The sequence below is a fragment of the Pseudophryne corroboree genome, chromosome 2 (genome assembly GCF_028390025.1).
Source record: "Pseudophryne corroboree isolate aPseCor3 chromosome 2, aPseCor3.hap2, whole genome shotgun sequence".
NCBI lineage: Eukaryota > Metazoa > Chordata > Amphibia > Anura > Myobatrachidae > Pseudophryne > Pseudophryne corroboree.
This window is the reverse complement of record NC_086445.1, coordinates 88,333,589-88,348,568: the sequence shown is the minus strand read 5'-3', so window position 1 is coordinate 88,348,568 and position 14,980 is coordinate 88,333,589. Positions and strand designations below refer to the sequence as shown.

Genomic DNA, 14,980 nt, shown 5'->3' with positions numbered 1-14,980 from the left:
TTAATGTATGAAGCAGTGATAAGAGTGGAGAAGTGAGCCAATGGAGAAGTTGCCCAGCATTGACGTAACATTTATAATTTGCATACTATACAACGGTACGGAGCAACTGATTGGTTGCCATGGGCAACTTCTCCACTGGCTCACTTCTCCACTCTTATCACTGCTTCATACATTTACCTAACAGTATAGTGTTAGAGATGTCTAGTGGAAAATGAGGACTTCCCTGGAAAGCCCATGACTCAAGGGAACCCTACTCAAGCAAGATTATATCTCGACCTCTTAACACTTTGAATCCCCAAACACTACAAAGTACTTTATAACATGCACTCATGACTGACCTATGAGAGCCATATGATCTCACAGATTAATCTTTGCTGGATTTCTAATTAATTCAATGCCCCTGTGAGTACTGCCGATTAGGCGAAAGCATTCCAAATGACATTATATAAATCTGTTGCCGTAGATATACTTGTAATGTGGATATACCTGTATGTATAGACCGGTATATATATATATATGTGAAAAGAACCTTTGGAGATTAAGTGGTTGCAGTTACATTATTCTTGTTCTGATTTTGTGAAAATCTAAACCTACAGTATGCAGAATACAAGTATATATATTATTCCTCAATGATCATGACCAAATGCTTCTAGTTTACACCAATGTAAAAAATTATTATACTAATGGTATAAAAGAAATTTGCTTTATGTATACCGCAATACACAATGATTTCAAAAGTTGCAGTAATGCACAAAGATAAGTCCCACTCCTGTACTGCTGAAACCCCACTCATATCCACCCAAAGTCCACCCAGATCCTTCCAAATACTGCCTGATCATCCCATAAACCTACTCTTTTAGATGATTTCTCCTCTTTTCTGGTCGTGAATGAGGACTGTCCCACCAAACCTAGGTTTGTCTCTACTATTACTGCTCTGGACTGGCACAGGTTCAATATTATTTATTGTATTTATTCATTTTTTATTTTGTTCTACTTCATTGAATGTATTGCAGGTTGCACAAAGCACAGTTTAAGTAAAGGGACTATTTTACCTCCAAAAATTCCTGGCTTATACTTGGACGAGACACAAAATTTCTTACATTTAAGAAATATAAATCTCACAACAAACACGGTTAGACTCACGGTCGTCTTGCCGAAATCCATCTGAAAGGTGGTAGAGATGTGTTGGAGGACTGTAATGGTTTGCTCTTTCTCTCCCGGTTTGCGACGATTGACCAATAGTTTCAAATGAGGAACCACTAAATCTCGGTCTGTTCTTGGAGTTAAATAATGACATATATGAGCTCCCTGATTTTCGCCTTAATATTGCAGCATATGAGGTCTGCTGTCCAGGAATAGCGCTGGCAAAGTCTGGAAAAAGCAGATTGAAACAAGACAAAAATATTAATACTGAAAGTTTTGAATATAAATAATTTACAGAAGTAATTTCTAAACAGCAGGAATTATTATGAAGTAAGCTATTGTAAGGACCCTGCTCCTCCCACTATATAACTCTGTCTGTGGCTTCCTGCTGCCTTCATTCCCCTCCTCACATCGGGATAAATTTACTAAGAATCGTATTTTCCCGTTTAAGGTCAAAGTTCAATCACGAATGACATCGAAAGTGTAAATATGCAACTTTTTGAATTGATTACGACTAATTTACTAAGCTGCCGTATTCTGCATTTTCGGTTTTACCGATGTCGATGTCATTCGTTTTTTTAGGCAGTGTTTTACGTGAGTGACTTGTAAAACACTGCCGACTTTAATACAATGAATCTCGGACGGATCTGAGAGATCCGTGCTGGGCTTTATTGTGCACCTTGTAAAAAAAAAAAAAATGTTTAAACTTAAAAAAAAAATTGCGTGGGGTCCCCCCTCCTAAGCCAAACCAGCCTCGGGCTCTTTGAGCCGGCCCTGGTTGCAAAAATATGGGAAAAAAATTGACAGGGGTTCCCCCATATTTAAGCAACCAGCACCGGGTTCTGCGCCTGGTCCTGGTTCCAAAAATACGGGGGACAAAAAGCGTAGGGGTCCCCCGTATTTTTGAAACCAGCACCGGGCTCCACAAGCTGGACAGATAATGCCACAGCCGGGGGTCACTTTTATACAGCGCCCTGCGGCCGTGGCATTAAATACCCAACTAGTCACCCCTGGCCGGGGTACCCTGGAGGAGGGGGAACCCCTTCAATCAAGGGGTCCCCCCCTCCAGCCACCCAAGGGCCAGGGGTGAAGCCCGAGGCTGTCCCCCCCATCCAATGGGCTGCGGATGGGAGGCTGATAGCCTTTGTTGTAAGTTATGAATATTGTTTTTAGTAGCAGTACTACAAGTCCCAGCAAGCCTCCCCCGCAAGCTGGTACTTGGAGAACCACAAGTACCAGCATGCGGCGGAAAACCGTGCCCGCTGGTACCTGTAGTACTACTACAAAAAAAATACCCCAATAAAGACATAACACACACACCTTGAAAGTATAACTTTAATGCATACATACACACCTCCATATACACATACTTACCTTATGTTCACACGAGGGTCGGTCCTCTTCTCCATGTAGAATCCATGGGGTACCTGTGGAAAAAATTCTACTCACCAAATCCAGTGTAGAGGGCTCCTCGGGTAATCCATTTGTAATCCACGTACTTGTAAAAATAAAAAAACGGACACCCGACCACGAACTGAAAGGGGCCCCATGTTTTCACATGGGACCCCTTTCCCCGAATGCCAGAAACCCCCTCTGACTTAAGTTTAAGAGGGTTCCATCAGCCAATCAGGGAGCACCACGTTGTGGCACCCTCCTGATCGGCTGTGTGCTCCTGTACTGTATGACAGGCGGCACACGGCAGTGTTACAATGTAGCGCCTATGCGCTCCATTGTAACCAATGGTGGGAACTTTGTGGTCAGCGGGTGACCGAAAGTAACCTCACCGCTGACCACAAAGTTCCCACCATTGGTTATAATGGAGCGCATAGGCGCTACATTGTAACACTGCCGTGTGCCGCCTGTCAGACAGTACAGGAGCACACAGCCGATCAGGAGGGTGCCACAACGTGGCGCTCCCTGATTGGCTGATGAAACCCTCTTAGACTTAAGTCAGAGGGGGTTTCTGGCATTCGGGGAAAGGGGTCCCATGTGAAAACATGGGGCCCCTTTCAGTTCGTGGTCGGGTGTCCGTTTTTTTATTTTTACAAGTACGTGGATTACAAATGGATTACCCGAGGAGCCCTCTACACTGGATTTGGTGAGTAGAATTTTTTTCAACAGGTACACCATGGCTTCTACATGGAGAAGAGGACCGACCCTCGTGTGAACATAAGGTAAGTATGTGTATATGGTGGTGTGTATGTATGCATTAAAGTTATACTTTCAAGGTGTGTGTGTTATGTCTTTATTGGGGTATTTTTTTAGTAGTAGTACTACAGGTACCAGCGGGCACGGTTTTCCGCCGCATGCTGGTACTTGTGGTTCTCCAAGTACCAGCTTGCGGGGGAGGCTTGCTGAGACTTGTAGTACTGCTACTAAAAACAATATTCATAACTTACAACAAAGGCTATCAGCCTCCCATCCGCAGCCCATTGGATGGGGGGGACAGCCTCGGGCTTCACCCCTGGCCCTTGGGTGGCTGGAGGGGGGGGGACCCCTTTATTGAAGGGGTTCCAACTCCTCCAGGGTACCCCGGCCAGGGGTGACTAGTTGGGTATTTAATGCCACGGCCGCAGGGCGCTGTATAAAAGTGACCCCCGGCTGTGGCATTATCTGTCCAGCTAGTGGAGCCCGGTGCTGGTTTCAAAAATACGGGGGACCCCTACGCTTTTTGTCCCCGTATTTTTGGAACCAGGACCAGGCGCAGAGCCCGGTGCTGGTTGTTTAAATATGGGGGAACCCCTGTCAATTTTTTTCCCATATTTTTGCAACCAGGACCGGCTCAAAGAGCCCGAGGCTGGTTTGGCTTAGGAGGGGGGACCCCACGCAATTTTTTTTCAAAAAATTAACACTTTCCCATCCCCTTCCCACTGATAAACATGCACGGATCACATGGATCCCTGCATGCCTATCCAAACACGGGATAAAAAAGCAGGTCTGTTTTTTTTTAGCACTTTTTTACGAATTGTATTTCTGCACGGCAGTGTTTGGCTATTGTCGGCAGTGTTTGTGATTTGCACTTTTTAGTAAATTCCCGATTTCTACCAAATTGCAGGCGTATTTGACCGATGGTGTATTGATTCGTGTTTTTTTCCTAGGACTTCCAAAATATTACGAATGCCCTCATCACTGCCGTGATTTTTGCTTAGTAAATTACCGAGATGACACTTTGAAGAAAAAACGGCATCTCAGTCAAAATCGGGACCTTAGTAAATATACCCCATCATGTCACTGTCCCTGTCACATACAGCCCTGTCCTCACTAAGACATCACTCATCTCCTGATATACTCTGTGCTGCTGGGGAATCTTCTCCTTCCACTATATATCTCTCAGTCTGTGACTTCCTGCTGTCTCCATTCTCCTCTTCACATCATGTCACACATCATAATACTGCCCCTGTCACATGCAGCTCTGTCCTCAATTTCACATCACTCATCTCCTTATATACTCTGTGCTGGTAGGGACCCTTCTCCTTCCACTATATATATCTCAGTCTGTGGCTTTCTGCTGCCCCCATTCCCCTCTTCACATCATGTCACTGCCCAGTCACATACATCCCTGTCCTCAATAACACATCACTCATCACCTGATTTACTCTGTGCTGCTGGGGGACTCTGTTCTTTCCACTATATAACTATGTCTGTAGCTTCCTGTTGCCCCCATTCCCCTCCTCACATCATGTCACTGCCCCTGTCACATGCAGCCCTGTCCTCAATAACACATCACTCCTCTCCAGGGACGTGCAGTCAGGGGAGGCAGTGCCTCCCCTGTTATTAATGCTTAAAATAATACAAAGAAGATACTTATGACACAGATTTTGTGTCATAAGTATATTTGTATTATTTTAATCATTTTTTTCCGTGTGTCGGTGCCTCCCGCTGACAATGTAAAAGGTCCGGAAGTAGAGGGCGGGGCCAAGCAGCGGGAAGTAAAATCCCAGTTAAAAAAAGCCCTCTAAGCGGCACTAGTATGAGTGCCTCTTTGACAGGGGCGTGCTTTCAGCCCATATGAAAGCACGCCCCTGTCACTGTGGAGGAGGTGATTGGGCGCCGGACATCCTTTTACATTGCACCGGTGGCGGCTGTGGGTATTATCACCCGCAGCCGCTGCTATGCCGTGACAACCCCTCCACATCAGCTGCCCTCCCAGCCACCTTCCTCCTCGCTGCACCCCAGTTCCTTACTCTCGGAGACCCGCCTGGCGCAGTTGATCGGGCTGACTCACCCCCTCCTATGCCGGATGACTCTCAACCGCGGCACGGGCCAGTCACAGTTGGCACCACTACAGGTGGCCCCTGGGACCTGCTGGACAGCGCCGGCCTCGTGAGTGTCAGAGATCCGGAGCGGTAGGGGGAGTGGGGATAGGGGCGGGTTGATGGGGGAGTGTAATCACCGGCAATAGACGGAGCAGGAGCAGGGGGGGGGGAATTGTAAGCAACGGTAATAAAAATAGCGGGAGGGAGGGGGGGGGAGAGAATAGTGACCACTGCTCCCTGCATGTCTGGCCTGACCATTTAGAGACATCGACAGGGGTAGTGCTCAGGCGGGCAGTGGAACTAGATTGAAGTTACGGGTACCAGGATAGTCTGGAATGCTACCAGGAAGGTGTCCAACTGCTGTTGCAAGCCCTCAAGGGTGCAGGGCAATGCAGATCTCCCTCTCCCTGTCACCCACTAATGTCACACTCGCTTTAGCGTAACCCTCTCCCTGTCACCCACTACTGTCACCCTCTTCCTGTCATCACCCTCTCCCTGGCGTCACTCCCAGGCACCCACTACTGCCACCCTCCCCGTCATCCTTTCCCTGGCATCATCCACTGCTGTCACCCTCTCCCTGGCGTCACCTTCTTTCTGTCGTTACTCTCTCCCTGGCGCCCTCTCCCTGCAATCACCCTCTCCCTGGCATTACTCCCTCTCTCCCACTGCTGCCACCCTCTCTCTTGCGTCACCCACCCCGTCACCCTCTCCCTGGCATCATCCACTGCTGTCACCCTCTCCCTGGCATCACGCTCTTCCTGTCACCCTCTCCCTGGCGTCCTCTCCCTGCAATCACCATCTCCCTGGCGTTACTCCCTGTCACCCACTGCTGCCACCCTCTCCCTTGCGTCACCCTCCCCATCAACCTCTCCCTGGCATCATCCACTGCTGTCACCCTCTCCCTGGCATCATCCACTGCTGTCACCCTCTCCCTGGCGTCACGCCCCTTCTGTCACCTTCTCCCTGGCGTCACGCTCTTCCTGTCACCCTCTCCCTGGCGTCACCCACTCTCTGTCATCCACAGCTGTCACCCTCTCTCTAGCGTCACCCTCTCCCTGTCACCCACTGCTGGCTATTTTGTTGTCCAGGACTTCCATTAACTTAATAGTGCCACACCCACGGTGCTATTAAGTTAATGGAAACTCTGGACAACAAAATTGCATTCATGTTCTCCTCCCACTCCCTCCCCAGTCCCAAACAGTAATTTATTTTATTCTATAAAAATTTACAATATATTAGCCGCCTGCTCATCACAAGTTTAATGAGCAGGCAGGCTGCGGGCATTGGCAGCAGTGGCGGCATCGGACTGAGATGCGAAATAGTGGGGGAGTGCCAGGGCAGTTGATGTGTGGGCGAATTTGTAAGGCGGTGGTGGGGGTAGCGGGCATTGGCTCAGGGGCAGTCGCGGGCATTGGCTCAGCGGCGGTAGGGGTCATCGGTGGGATTCGGCGGACATTATGGCTGCAGTGCCTCACCAGCCACTGACCTCACCGCACGCCACTGCTCCTCTCCTGATATACTCTGTGCTGCTGGGGACCCTGCTCCTTCCACTATACTGTATATACCTCAGTCTGTGGATTCCTGTTGCCTCCATTCTCCTCCTCACATCATGTCAGTGCCCGTCACTTGCAGCCTTGTCCTCAATAACACATCACTCCTCTCCTGATATACTCTGTGCTGCTGGGGACCCTGCTCCTTCCACTATATAACTCTCAGTGTATGGCTTCCTGTTGCCTCCATTCCCCTCCTCATATCATGTAACTGCTCCTGTCACACACACCCCTGTCCTCCTGTCCTCGCTAACACATCACTCATCTTTTGATATTGGCCAGGATCTAATGAAGTCCGAGATTAGTTTTGTACTTGTTGGTCCTTAAAAAAAAAACATCTGAATTCAGCCGGCATCCTACACAGCCACTGAATTTGCACTTCATTATATCCCGGCCATACTCTGTGTTACTAGAGGCTCCTTCTACTTCCATTACACTGGCCAACAACAACAACAAAAATGTGTTTGATGCCTGGTATGTTAGTATTGATTTTGGTTATATTCTAATTCCAAATACGGAAACAGTTTTTGTCTCTCAGCTATACTTTTTGCGCATTACTAGGCCGCGGCACATCGCCATCTGGGCGAACTTCAACCTGAGTAGGACGTCATTCGTCCTGGTTGTCAGAAACGTTCTGGGCAACCACAAAGCTCAAAACTATGCTGAGCTAGTAAACAACATGCTCATTAATTTCAGAGACCTTGGATGTAATATGAGCATAAAAGTTCATTACTTACACAGCCACTTGGACTGTTTCACAGAAAATTTGGGTGATATGAGCGAAAAGCAAGGTGAAAGAGTTCACCAGGACATTAAAACAATGGAAGATTGCTACCAGGGAAGATGGGATATACATATGATGGCAGATTACAGTTGGAACTTACAAAGAGACTGTCCAAAAAAAGTCCATTCAAGAATGTCCCACAAAAGAAGCTTCCTGAATTAATTTTCATTTATGGTTTCATTTTATTATTTTGAAGAAAAGGATGTTATTTGAGTCACTATAGTTTTACTGTAATGTTAGTATGTTTTATTGATGTCACTAAAATATTCTAGAAAATATTTTTAGACTATGCACACCAAATATACATAAAATCAGCTCAAAAATCCTCGGCATCAAAACACATGTTGGGCTGTGCTATCTGTTTATGGCTTCCTGTTTCTTCCATTTCCCTCCTCACATCTTGATACTGTCCTTGTCACATGTAGCTCATTCTTCAATTGCACAATAATACCGCTTTCAGATTGCAAACCCAGGTTGGACCAGACTTTTGAACCCAGGTCTAACCCGGGTCCAAGCAGGCCTTTCACATTGCAGTTTCGACCTGGGTTATTCCCGTGTTGGTGCCTTTCATACCCCTTTCACATCTCCAATGCCAGATCCCACCCGGGGATTGGAAATGGGTCCTTATCGGGTGGGATCCGGCATTGGAGACTCTCCTACCCCTTTCGCTGGCTTCCAGACTCGGCAATATGCCGGGTTGGTTGCCATAGCGGTGGGGGTCAGAGCCGGGGGCGGAGGTGGAGGCGGCTCTGGGAGATGAGCTCATCTCCACGCCACCTCTCCCTATCTAGTAAACGGGTCCCGGGTCGCATTGACCCAGGAATCCGTTTATGCAACCACTGACCTGGTATTAAACCCGGGTATAACACTGCTTATAACCCGGGTTGATTCAACCACTGACCCGGTATTCGACTCAGGAATTCGGACTTGGCGCTTTCACACCGCACAGTGACCCGTGTCGACCCGACAATATGCCGGGTCGATACTGGGTTATTTGTGCGGTGTGAAAGGGGTATCACACTGAACCCGGGTCACCCATGTTAAACACTGTGATGTGATTTAAAATGGACTTTTCTGGCTCACATTGATGAGGTTACACAGGAAATAAAAGGAGGGGCTGGGGACTGCTCTGAGTAGACACATAAACAGCCAATCAGCACCTTTTTCTGAGCCCGGGTTGAATATCCCGGGTCAGAGGCTTTCACACTGCACAATGACCCAGGTCCGACCTGTGTTTAACCCTTCTTTTAACCCAGGTTGAAATGCCGGGTTGCTCAACCCGAGTTATTCACTTTGGCGCTTTCACACTGCACCTTGATAGGGGTTGACCCAGCAACAATCTGGCAATAGCCCAGGTTATATTTGCAATGTGAAAGGTGTATTACATATCTGGACATGTAGCACTCACTGCCTTTTACAAGATCAGCACATTCATTTCCGGAAACATTCAGTGCTGCTGTAAACATTCTAATAAGTCAGTTAATACCGAAGAGATGCTCTGACTCAAGTTAACCACTTAACTGGCAATTTTTTTCCGCCAAAAACAGCTTCTGAAATTGTCGTTTTTTTTTATATGAGTGAATTAGGTGAAGAACATGAATTTACCCTATCCAAAATGATTTTAGTTAAAAAAATAAAAGTTTACTTTTTTTTTAAATATTCTTTTCCCAAAACATCGAACATCGATTGGGAACATTGGCAACATCGTGACCATTGCGACTTTAGTTTTTACACCTCGGACAGCTGCCAGGTACACAGAGGGCGGCTGGGGGTGGCTTGAGGGTGGCTTGGGGGGGTTGGTTTACACTTACCAGTGGCTGCTATTGTCTGCAGCCGCTGGAAGGGCCTTCCGGTCCCTCTGACAACAGCAGCGGAGGGAAGTTTCCCTTCCTCGCCGCTGCTAACATCTCTATCTGACTGGTCGCATCCTGTGCGACCAGGTCAGATAGAGCACTTGCAGGTATGGTCGCATCTGATGCGACCATGCCAGGCAAGTGGTTAAGCAAGTTTAAATATAAAAATGTAGCATTATTTACCTACATTCAACACCTGGCACAGCAGTATGTGTTGTAATCGTTATTAAGTGTCATTTTGTCTACAATAATGATAAATAATACAGTATTAATAAAAATGTAAACAAAAAAAAGTTAAATACCAATGTATTATTTCCCCCCTTCATGTTCAAATATTGACAGTGCACAGCAAAGGTGTGTGCCAAAAATATAGGGACATGGCTTCACGAGGAAGGAACATGGCCACTGCATAGTAACAGTTCACATTACACCGCACAGTAGTGTCCTTTATTCAAATTACACCACACAGTAAGATCCCCTTATACATGTTACACCACACAGTACGAGCCCATTATACATGTTACACCACACAGTACGAACCCATTATACATGTTACACCACAGTAAGAGCCCCTTACACACGTTACACCACACAGTTAGTGCCTCTTATACACGGTACACCATACAGTAAGTGCCCCTTATACATGTTACACCCCACAGTAAGTGCCCCTTATACACATTACACCCCACAGGAAGTGCCCCTTACACACATTACACCCCACAGTAAGTGCCCCTTATACACATTACACCCCACAGTAAGTGCCCCTTATACATGTTACACCCCACAGTAATAACCCATTATACATGTTACATTACAGTAAAAGCCCATTATTCACATTACACCACAGTAATAGCCCGTTATACATATTACTCTACACAGTAAGAACCCCTTATACACGTTACACCACAGTACGAGCCCCTCATACACGTTACACTGCACAGTAAGAGCCCCTTATACATGTTACACGACAGTAAGAGCCCCTTATACATGTTACACCGTGCAGTAAGAGTCCCCTATATATGTTAAACCACACAGTAAGAGCCCCTTATACACATTACACCACAATAAGATCCCCTTATACACATTTAACAGCACAGTAAGAGCCCATTTATACATGTTACATCGCATTTAAAGCAACTTATACAGGTTACACTCCAAAGTAAGAGCTCCTTATACACGATACACCCCACAGAAAGAGCCCCTTATACACATTACACCCCACAGAGGGAGCCCATCATACATGTTACGCCACACAGTAGGAGCCCCTTAAACGCATTACACCGCACAGTAAGAGCCCCTTATACACATTGCACCACAGCAAGAGCCCCTTATACACGTTACACCTCAGTAAGAGCCCCTTATACATGTTACACCTCATAGTCATAGCCCCTTATACACATTTCACCCCACAGTAAGAGTCCCTTCTACATGTTACACCACACAGTAAGAGCCCCTTATACACGTTACACCTAACAGTAATAGCCCCTTATAAACATTACACACCACAGTAAGAGCCCCTTATACACATTACACTGCACAGTAAGAGCCTCTTATACACGTTACACCCCACAGTAAGAGACCCTTATACATGTTACACCACAGTAAGAGCCCCTTATACACATTACACCACAGTAAGAGCCCCTTGTACACATTATACCACAGTAAGAGCCCCTTATACATGTTACATGCCCCAGTAAGAGCCCCTTATACATGATATACCACACAGTGAGAGCACTTTATACACATTATACCACAGTAAGAGCCCTTTATACATGTTACACCACAGTACGAGCCTGCTATACATGTTACACCACAGTAAGAGCCCCTTATACACATTACACTGCATAGTAAGAGCCGCTTATACATGTTACACCACAGTAAGAGCCCCTTATACATGTTACACCACAGATGGAGCCACTTATACACATTACACCACACAGTTAGAGCCCCTTATACATGTTACACCACACAGGTAGAGCCCCTTATACATGTTACACCACACAGTTAGAGCCCCTTATACATGTTACACCATGCAGGATGAGCCCCTTATACACATTACACCATACAGTAAGAGTCCCTAATACACATTACACCACAGTAAGAACACCCATTTTTGTTTCCATTAGTACTACTCTTTTGGGTATTTTACTAACACCCTTATTTTTGTATCACTTCTTAACAAATAGCTCCTGCTTTTTTCCTATTACTATTTATTAGAACTTTAGTATTTCAATGGTGTGCTGCCCTGGGGTAGTTGGGCCTGAGCCAGCTTTGTGGGGTCCACACCCTGGACTTATACTTAGTATTAGGGAACTTCAGTAATAGAGACACCTTTAGGTGGCCTGGAGGCTTATCATATTTTTTGCAAAATATATGTAACTAAGATCTCTAAATTTTCTATGACCATATAGTGTACAGGTCTTGTAAAAAAAACAAACTTGTTTTTTCTTGTCTAGAACAACCCCCTCCCGCAGCACCTGAGGAATGTTACCAGTTTGATATGAGCGGTTTGCCATTATATATATTGCAGTTCAGAGAGGCATGGATGAAGCCAGCATTAGAAGGGCATGCCGGGTCCTTTAATGTCATTTGGAGAATACAGGGGTGACTCCACGTAACCTAGCTCTCAATATGGATATATTTTTGTATGTGCCATTAACATGTGGCCTTACATTAAGAAATTACATGACCCATAGTGGATATAAATATTAGTGCTGTGTGTGAGTTTAAGATGTGGTACCCCCTGGATTTGGTGTGGCTGGGCTGCCTTGGGGAAGCACATCATAATATTTATTTAGCACTTTTGTAACACTCCCATTTATTTTTCCACTAAAACTAATATTTTGAGTATTTTACTAACACCCTCATTTTTGTATCACTTTTTAAAACATAGCTCCTGCTTCTTTCATATTAACACTTTATTGTATTTCAATGGTGTGCTGCCCTGGGGATATTGGGCCTGAGCCAGCTTTGCTGGGTCTGCACCCTGGACTTATACTTAGTATTAGGGACCTCCACTAATAGAGACACATTGAAGTGGCCTGGAGGCTTATCATAATTTTTGCTAAATATGTGTAACCAAGATCTCTACATTTTCTATGACCATAGAGTGTACAGGTCTTGTTATTAATATCCCTTGGGGTGCTTGGAAAAACCCTTTTGTTTTTTCTTGTCTAGAACAACACCCTACCGCAGCACCTGAGGAATGTTACCAGTTTAATTTGAGCAGTTTGCTATTATATATTATACATTACACCACAGTAAGAGCCCCTTATACACGTTACGTCACACAGTAAGAGCCCCTTATACACGTTAAACTGCACAGTAAGAGCCTCTAATACACGTTACTCTACAGAAAGAGAACCCCTTATACACATTACACCATAGTAAGAGCCCCTTATAGACATTACATTGCACAATAAGAGCCCCTTATACACATTACACCTCACACAGTAAGAGTGTAGTGTGTATGTGAGCAATTACCCCCAGATGCTACAATCAGCCGACATTCATGAATCTCAGCACCATCAATGTTCACTCACCACAGCTCCGGAGGAGCTTAGCTGCTTCCCGCTGCTTCTCACTCCGATATCCCAGCTGACCCCGCATACGTGTGTGTGTCTTTACCCACCAGCAGTAAAGTAGCACTTCTGCTTTCTACACACATTGCACAGCAGCGCAATAGAGGGGATGGGACTCACCATCGCCAGCGCTGCCTGCTGTCATCTCTACAGCAGACAGTGATGGAACTGTCACACAACCAGGGTGGCCAATCGGGGACACAGCGCACAATGTGCTCCCATCACAAGTGCGCTCTGTGCAAAGCACACTCTGAACACACCTGGTTACGGCCCTGGTAACTCTTAAAACATAATTTAGGAGTAAGAGCATAAACTCTTTTGTAAAATCTCATGAGTTAATGATCATTCATTTCATACAGGGAATTATTTATAGCAATTTCATATTAGTCTAATTTTGTGGGGCATATTATTGGGAATTTGTTGTGTTACACATGTGAGAGCAGCATTGCAATTCTGTAACTCTACATATGAATATCTATCTATCTATCTATATCTATCTATCTATCTATCTATCTATCTATCTATCTATCTATCTATCTATGTAATATAAACTGTATCTCACTAATTTTATAAGGGTGCTTACTATGTCTCTTTAGTATAATGAATGAAGTTATGGTGTGACTTGACTAGAGTGTCAGACTTTTGCACTCATTAAGTGAGAACGGCTTCAGCACTGTCTCCACTGTCTCCCGATGGAACTGCACCTGACATTTTCAAAGACCTGCAAACTGCAATGTAACGAGATAGAGAACCCTGGTTGTATCTTTATAGCTCTGCGAGTAAGATTCAGCCTTCTTCTGACAAGTGCTTGAGATTCCCTGCTGATGATACACTGGCGTATAGTTTGACTCCTCATTACCATGCATGCTGTCATTCATCACTGATGTAAAGTAATGGAGAGCACGGTGCTTGAGATGTTAAAATTGGGCTCTTAGAAAAAGGAAAAAAATGTGATTATCTTTGTTCGGGGCCTCAGATGCTCTATCCTGCTCTTCAGAATAAAGTTTTGATAAAATTAATTTAAGACACTTTAAGTTTCTGGTCATTCAATTTAGACTGAACTTTGCTGTAAGTTACAGATTTGCAGTGATAAAGCTTAATATATTATTGGAACATCAAGTCATAGGGGGAGATATACTAAGCAGTGAAAGGAGTGGAGAAGTGAGCCAGTGGAGAAGTTGGCAACCAATCAGCATTGAAGTAACAATTATAATTTGCATACTACAGAAATATACAGAGCAGCTGATTGGTTGCCATGGGCATTATGGGGGGTCATTCCAAGTTGATCGCTCTCTAGCAGTTTTTAGCAGCCGCGCAAACGCATAGTCTCCACCAGGGTTGGACTGGCCCACAGGGGTACAGGGGAAACCACCGGTGGGCCCTACTTCCTGGGGGCCCACACCCTCCTCTAGGAATCAGGTTCCAGACTGTGCTGTTACTAATTTAGTACATTATCTTGCATGCACTACAGTATTTACTGTATATATTTTTTTAGGGGACCAACACTTGCAAAATGGTTAGGCAAACCAATGTTGTGGCTGGGCACACCCCCTCTGGAGACTGGCCACACCGCTAAACATGGGCCCCTACCACTGCATTCCCCCAGGTGGGCCCTACAAGCCCCAGTCCGACACTGGTCTCCACCCACAGGGGAGTGTATTTTTGCTTTGCAGGAGTGCGAACGCCTGTGCCGCAGAGCGCCTGCAAACACATTTTGTGCAAAACAAGACCAGCCCTGTAGTTACTTATCCTGTGCAATGATTGCTGTGACAAGTGACACGGTAATGACGTCAGATACCCGCCCAGAAAACGC

General features: G+C 45.6%; 1 protein-coding gene across 2 annotated transcripts in view; it reads right to left on the bottom strand.

The window, feature by feature from the left end:
- Positions 1-14,980, bottom strand: part of CNTN5 (contactin 5) — a 2,165,994-nt gene that overhangs the window by 897,196 nt on the left and 1,253,818 nt on the right. For both annotated transcript variants that reach the window (XM_063951497.1, XM_063951498.1), the window contains exon 5: positions 1,144-1,371. In XM_063951497.1, coding sequence (XP_063807567.1) covers positions 1,144-1,371 — 228 coding nt within the window. The remainder of the gene's footprint in view (positions 1-1,143; positions 1,372-14,980) is intronic.